Source organism: Geospiza fortis, unplaced genomic scaffold (assembly GCF_000277835.1).
Source record: "Geospiza fortis unplaced genomic scaffold, GeoFor_1.0 scaffold275, whole genome shotgun sequence".
Classification (NCBI taxonomy): Eukaryota; Metazoa; Chordata; class Aves; order Passeriformes; family Thraupidae; genus Geospiza; species Geospiza fortis.
In genome coordinates, this window is record NW_005054341.1 from 5,772,076 (window position 1) to 5,779,570 (window position 7,495).

The 7,495-nt window shown below is 53.9% G+C and overlaps 2 protein-coding genes across 2 annotated transcripts in view; both read right to left on the bottom strand.

The window, feature by feature from the left end:
* The window catches only part of PEX6 (peroxisomal biogenesis factor 6), an 18,337-nt gene extending 13,807 nt beyond the window's left edge, over positions 1 to 4,530 (bottom strand). The window contains exon 1 of the mRNA XM_031058286.1: positions 4,405 to 4,530. Coding sequence (XP_030914146.1) covers positions 4,405 to 4,530 — 126 coding nt within the window. The remainder of the gene's footprint in view (positions 1 to 4,404) is intronic.
* On the bottom strand, positions 3,951 to 7,303 carry LOC102045187 (visual system homeobox 1). Its single transcript, XM_031058314.1, has 4 exons — positions 7,212 to 7,303; positions 6,825 to 6,948; positions 5,762 to 5,930; positions 3,951 to 5,181 (listed from the first exon to the last, which is right to left on the bottom strand). The coding sequence occupies exons 1-4, from the start codon at positions 7,301 to 7,303 to the stop codon at positions 4,913 to 4,915; spliced, it is 654 nt and encodes a 217-aa protein (XP_030914174.1). The 3' UTR covers positions 3,951 to 4,912.
* Positions 7,304 to 7,495: the final 192 nt, after the last annotated feature.

Consider the following 7,495-nt stretch of genomic DNA (forward strand, 5'->3'; position numbering starts at 1 on the left):
CCGGCAGCCTGCAGCCAGAGCCTCCGGATTCCCCCTCCCAGAGGGGGAAGGTGGCCGAAAAGGCGGGCGGGGATTTTGCTGTTCCGCGCCCCCCGAGAGCCTCACGGCCGCGCAGTGTGGGATCGAGGGAAAAGGCACTCGATGCCCTCGCTTGTGGCAGCTTGAGGAGATTGTGCGGGCTGGACACGTGCACCTGGTTTAAAAGAATGGACTTGTATTGGTGTTAGTGATGAATTAACCTAGGAATCATAGAATAGTCTGAGTTGGAAGGGACGCATAGAATCATCAAAGCCCAGGTTCTGTCCCTGCGCAGGACAACCCCAGTAATCACAGAGAATGCCCGAGAGTACTGTTCAAACACCCACTGAACTCTGTCGGGCTTGGTGCTGTGACCGCTTCCCGGGGGACCCTGTTCCAGTGCCCCACCACCCTCTGGGTGAAGAAACTTTTCCTAATATCCAACCTAAGCCTCCCCTAATACAGCGTTACAGCCGTTGTCTCGGGTCCTGTCACTGGTTACCACAGACAAAAGATGAGCGAATGTCCTACTGCTTTAATCGTGAGGAAGCTGCAGACTGCAGTGGGCTCTCTCCTCAGTCTCCTCCAGGCTGAACAGAGCAAGTCACCTCAGCTGCTCCTCACAAGGATGGCTCTTCACCAGCTTCGTAGCCCTCCTTCGGAAGCTCTCTAACAATTTTAATGTCTGTTTTACATGGCAGCGCCCAAAACTGCCCCCAGAACTCGAGGTGAGGCCGCCCCAGTGCAGAGCAGAGAGGAACAATCCCCTTCCTCACTCATCCAGCAGGCGATGCTGTGCCTGATGCACCCCAGGACAGGGCTGGCCTGTGTGAAAAACGCCAAACACTTTTTTTTTATTATTTTTAAAGTTTAATAGTAATAAATGGTTATAAAAATAGAAATACAATTAGAGAAATAATAATTTGGACAAATTGAATTAGGACAATATGAGACAATAGAAACACAGAGTTACGGATGTCCAGGTACCTTTTTCTGGGCAGCACGAGCCTGAAAAAGGACACACGTTAACAGAGGATTAACCCTTAAAAACAACAGCCCGTTGCATATTCATACACCTCATCCATGATGCATAAATTCCATTCAAACACAGGATTCTGTCTGGTCAGTGTCAGCTTCTTCCTTCTAATCCTAACAGCGCCTTCAAGGTGGGAAGAAGTTCATTTCTTCTGATAAGAGAGCAATAAATTCTTTTTCTCTGAAAGATTTAGGTGTCCTGTGGCTGCTATCTGGTGCAAGTGCCTCATTCCTTGCTAAAAAAATCCCACTAACATAGTTCTTGTTTTAATTACAAAAGTTACCTTTTAATTACAAGACGACATTTATTATTAAAATGTTAATACAGCACTACTAATCAATACATCAAAATACATATGGTAAATATCTGCGTAGAGCCATATAATATGCACTTTCCACAGCCTGTCTGGAGAAAGTCAGAGGCTCTGATCAGCGCCTGTGCCCTCTGCCAGAGACTGCTCGATGTACCGAGTGCCTGTTGGGGATGCAAGACGAGAGGGATGAAACACAAGCTCCGCAGGATTCTTGAATTCTGTATGCACAGCAGACGCGGCCCCGCAGGGGTCTGTGGCAATAAGGGGAAGGAGTGAGGCTTGCAGCCGCCTCTCCTCTCCCCTCCTCTCCTCTCTCTTCTCTTCTCTTCTCTTCTCTTCCCTTCCTCTCCTCTCCTCTCCTCTCCTCTCCTCTCCTCTCCTCTCCTCTTCCTCTTCCTCTTCCTCTTCCTCTCCCTCTCCCTCTCCCTCTCCCTCTCCTCTCCCGCTCCACACGAGGGAGCGCTTACAAAGCGCTCGGACTCGCTTGCTGAGCTCCCAGTCTCAAAATCCAACCTGCCGCTTGGGAGGATCAGCCAAAACAAAGTGACACAGATATTAACATTGCTAAAGCTGTACGGAAGTGGCACCGTGAAGATGCTTCTGCAAATGCAGCCCTGCAGCCTTCTCTGCTCTGGGCCCATCACTGGGACGTAAGAAAATTCTGACTACCAGCGGTTGGGTCATTTTATCTGTGCTTTAAAGTAAGGGAAAGCAAGCAAAGAGAGTGGGACACCCCCACCACTGCCCCAGGGTGCCTGGCAGTCAGCTTCCAGTCAGTGAAGAGATCTGCATGTGCTGAGCACTGGCTTTGAATTTACTGACTTCTCTTGCCTGGGCCACATGGAAGGGATCTTGTGTGGCAATGTTCCTCACTCGTGGCTCACCAAATGTGGTGGTGTTTGCAGGGGTCCCAGGAGGAGGGAAGAGATGAGAATCTTGACTCCATGTTTCAAAAAGCTGATTTATTATCTTATGATATATATTATATTAAAACTATACTAAAAGAATAGAAGAAAGTATTTCATCAGAAAGCTAGCAAGGAAAGAAAAGGAATGATAATAAAATCTTGTGACTGCTCACAGCCTCAGCACAGGTGGCTGTCATTGGTCATCAAGTAAAAACAACTTTCACATGCTGGGGAAACAATTCTCCAGATCACATTCAAAAACAGCAAAACATGGAGAAGCTGAAGCTTCTCACCTTCTCAGGAGAAAAGATCCTAGCAAAAGGATTTTTCATAAAATATATCTGTGACAATCTTCTGCTTGAGCAAGTGCAGCACTTGTGGCTGAGAGATGCCCGGGCTCCTTTCCAAGGGAACCTCTTGGCACCAGGCCCTGTTGTGGTCACCAGGACGGCTGTGGGGTCTCACATGGAGTAGTGGAGATGTGTGCAAGTGGCAGCCATTGCCTTGCATCAGGGTCACACTCTTGTCACTGAACCAGCACTGGCTGAGCCATGGCTGGGTCTGGCTGCCACTGACCTCAGGATGGATCAAACCTGAAGCAACAGCAAGAATGGGCTGCCCTACTCCTATTGCTGCTCCAAGCAGTGACTTTGGAGGACAGTGGACACTTCCCTGCCAGGGTCAGTGCAGGCAGCGAGCAGCTGAGTGACTCCCTGCTCCGAGGAGGGCAGCAGACCCTGTCACCAGGAGCTGCTCCTGAGCAGTCACTGCCATCCACCAGCATCTGTACCCCTCAGCCACTTCCCAGCACGTGAAAAATGCCTCGGGCCCCTCGCCCTCCTCTTGGCTCCTCCTGCCCAGCTTGTGGTGAGCACTGGGATCCCACCAGGCACTACCAGGAGCGCGCCCTGTGCATGCTGGAACTACAGTGTCTCCCCTTGTAGCCCTGGTGGCGGTGACGTGCCTGCTCTCACAGCCCTGCGGCCAGCACAAGGCAAGGAGCCAGGCCATCTGCACGCAGGCAGACCAAAGGGGAAAAAAAAAAATAAATAAAAAGGATTGCAAGCATCCAGTGCCAGCGTGGCACAGCCCAAATAAAAGGTTTGCAGATGCTGCTCAGGCAGGATTAGGCCTCCAATGTGCTAAGTCTCGGCTCTCAGTGAGCCTAATTGCTGCTGCAATAAGCCCTGGCTGGTCCTTTCCTGAACCGTGCTCCCCACAGCCCCCCCAGCACACTTTTTTTTTTCCCCCTGCAAAGCTCGCATTTGCCATGCATATGTTACCCCTCCCCCCGGCAGCCTGGAGGGGTCTGGCCAAGCAAAGGAGGGGAAAAGCAGGAAATCTGCACGTGCCACTTACTGCTCTGCTCTTCCCAGGAACTGTCCCCCTCTCTCCCCCTGTCCAGCACATCTGTGAGAGCAGCCAGGCCCAGCAGCAGAGGCAGGAGCAGGGACAGCATCAGTACCTGCCCCACACACCCCCTGAGCTGTGTTAAGACACTTTCCAAATTGGAATTACTCAGATTTTAATAAAACCTTTTGATAATTTTCCGTTATGTTTTGGCTGGTAGATGAAACTGGAGGTGTTCCAGGAGAGCTGTCCAGGCATGTGCATGGGCCAGCTGAGCAACTGCCATGAGATGTGTCAAAGGAAGGTATAAATTGCAATACAGAGCATGAAAACCAAAGATACACCACAATTTTATTTATGGATGTGTAATAAATAAACGGTGGACAATACAGGAAGAGCCACATTCAAAAATCCAGATTACTAAAGTGCTTTTAGACATAAATATCGGGTGACCAAGAAACGGCTCTGACATTAACACTTTTTACAGACAATTACAAAATATCTTCTTATGTCACTTCACAAAATTGTTTAATTGCTCCAGGGTACTATGGCTTGCTTTTCAAAAAGGTCTGTTCTATCATGCATAGTGTGGCAAGTGACATTCAAGAGTGTACAAAATCATTGCATAAACAAAAACCTCCTTACCCCCTTCTCCCAAATACGAGTTAAGGAAGATACACAGTGTAAATCCAGTGATAAGGCTGCATTGGCAGGCTAGATCCTCAGGGAATATAAACCTGCCTGGCTGTCAGGTTACACCAGCTTGAGGATGAACCCTACCACGTTTAAAAACCCTGCTGCTCCTCGAGGTGGAAGATTTGTGTGCTCGGCATGGAAGGACTCGCACACGGGCGCTGCGCCGGGGTGGAAGCGCTTGGAGAAGGCGTCTGTAAACTCCTGCACCATCCTTGCCCCTGCATGCTGGAGGAGGGAGCAACTCCCAGCGTGCTGCTCCTCTTTGTGCTTCTGGCTAGCTGGGGGAGTGGTCCCAGCACGGAGGGGAAGGAAGGGGGCTCCTCCCCAGCAGCAGTCGGTGCTGACCGCAATGCGCTCCCGTCCTCGCACTGCCCCCGTCCCCTCTGCCACCCTCCACCCTGGCTCTGCTGAGAAAAGTGAACAGCTTGAAGGTGAGGGGACGAGGGGATGTGTGTGCTCAGTTTTAAAATGCCCTGAATTCGGATAAAAGTTCTGTTATTTAAGAAAAAAAATATACATATCGATAAATCAATAAATATTATGGTCTCGCCAGGACGCTGTGAGGTCTGGCCTCCTCCAGGGCAGCCCAGGCTCAGTGGTCCCTGTCCTTCTGCTCCGTGGGGGGGTCCCCGTTGATGTACTGCCTCAGCACACCCCTCTTCTCGTGCTTGGCTGTCCTGGAGAGGTCGATGGCTGTGTCCTCCGAGTCTTTTGCAGGCCCAAGCTTCTCAGAGCCCTTCTGGGAGCTGGCCTGCGTCCCTTTGAGTTCCTCCTCCTCCTCCTGCTCCACTCGCCAGCCATCTGCCAGCTTCTCTTGGCTCTCTGCCTTCCTGCTTACCTCCATGGACTTTTTGTGCATACCTTGCAGAGGGGAGAGAGAAAAGCCAAGGACACTGGTTGCTTATTTCTGCTTGGAACGGCTCACAATCACCTCCTGAATGACTGCTGCTTTCCACAGTTCTTGCCTACATCCCAAGGAAAGCTCTCTCTAACTACCAGCCTTTCCCAATCCAGAGTCCTGCCACCTGCTCTCTGTAGCCTGAGGGGATGCCTTGTGGCAAAATTAGTCTGTACCTTCCCTGTGGCACAGAAGGCTTACAGAGAGAGGTGTGCTGTAATGACCCATTCCAACCTGGAATGAGCAGAGGGTAACTCTGAGGTATCTTCAGTTTAGGAGCAGGGGGTGGTGACTTCTTAGATGCCTTGCAACTCCCATGCTGCCTGAGTGATACCCACCCACGTGCAGGCACCTGTCTGACACAGCAGTAAAAGGTTTTCCTTTCCCTAGCTGTTCTTTGCGAGGAGGAAGCGGAAAACCGAGGGCACTTGGCAGCCTGCGTACAGCTCAGGGCCAGGGAGGCCCCATTCCTTTCTGGAAAAGGGCAAGGGCAGCCCTATGAAAGAAGAATCTGAGCCCGGATCCCCCCAGGTTCCCACTCACCCAGCAGCCACGGGGCGCAGGATCCCACCAGGCCGCTCTTGGCGGAGTTGAGGATGGACTCGGGCAGGGGGATGGAGTGCCGCACCATGGCGCCGTACAGGCCGTACTCGGCCATCACGCTGCTCCGGCCCCAGCACTTCTCCCGCTTCCGCCACTTGGCTCTTCGGTTCTGAAACCAAACCTTCAGGGGTAACAGCCAGGAGAGCACGGAGGGGTGGGGTTGGGGAGGAGACAGCCCCCACAGGCCGGTGTGTGTCCCGTGGGGAACGGGGAATGCGCATCCAGGGCAAGGTCAGCCATGGGGGTGCGTGCAGGGTTGGGTGTGCAGACACCGTGTGGGGAGGGGTGTGAGGGAGGGCACACACGTGGGTGTCAGAGAGGGGAGGAAGGGAGGGAGAGGGAGCACATGTTAACATCAGGCTGATGGTGACACAGGAGGGTGATCCCAGCCAAAGTCACCCGACGCTGCTCCGCCTGCCCGCAGGGCCTCCCTGCCTGATCCACAAAGCACCAACCTCTCCAGAAAAAGGGCTCCATAATGCAGGGACCAATGAATGCAGGGACCAATGACAACAGAAGGTGCTCAGGTCCCTCTTCCCACCCCACTCCTCTATTTGAAGGTTCAAGGCAGTAGATATAACCAGGCTGCTGCCCAGACCACCACCTCATTGTTAAGCCACTGAGCTGTTCCATAGGGGAGCAGGATCAGGCCCTAAAATGCCACGTGTCCCTCAAAGGGGCAAGCTAGTGAGCAAGCTCCTGTGTCACAGCTTGGCCCAGCAGCTCCAAATTGCTCCCGGCTCCTGCCTGAGTGGGAGGACAGAGCCAAGTTGCCAGCAAAGAGCAACTGCTGGGGCCAGCTCGGTGCCCTGGTTCTGCATGTCCATTGGGAGGCTGTTCGATGCCAGCAGGCAGAAGCTGAGCCTCCCCCCAGGCGCCCTGCAGCGCTTCGGTGCCGCCACGCTCCCACCACCTGCACCCACTGCCACAGAGCAGAGGAGACGGCCGGGGGCTGGCAGCCCGCAGACTCCTCGGAAGCGAGAGGACCGCTGCAGCCACCTACCTGTATCCTGTCCTCCGGCAGCTCCGTCTTCACAGCCAGCATCTCCCGGGCATAGACATCGGGGTAGTGCGCTTCATTGAAAGCCTTCTCCAGCTCCTCCAGCTGGTGAGCTGTGAATACGGTCCTGCCGAGAGGAGAGAGCATCCTGTCACACCGTCCCGACCCTTGGGCAAAGAGCGAGGCTGGCAGCCCCCCCACACTGAGGTTTTCTTGCGGAAAATCCTCCCCCCACCCCAGCTGCAGCCCTCCTCTTTCCTCCTTTTCCTCCCTTTATCCCCCTTGGGGGGGGACCGACCGCCGCAGCCTGGGGAGAAGAGGAACAGCGAGAGGATGGTGGCAGCAGCGAGGAGGTGAGAACGGGGACACAGCCTGGCTCCCGGGCGCTACCTGTGCCGGCGTTTCTTCCTCTTGATCTGGGAGCTGGACATCTTCAGCTCGCTGGCGTCCCCAGACAGGCTGTCCTCATCTGGCAGCAGCATGCGGGAGGGGAAGAGTCACGTTCCCGTCGAGAGCGGGGCACCCGAACGCAGCTCCCCAAGCACGGTTCCAGCCGCCCGCGGGGAGCGGGCCCGGGGCTCGGAGGGGTTCCCTCCCCCAGCTGAGCCCGCACCGGTGATGCCATCCCGGGGCAGGGGGTGGGAGCCCGCATTGCCGGAGGGTGAAAGGTGAAA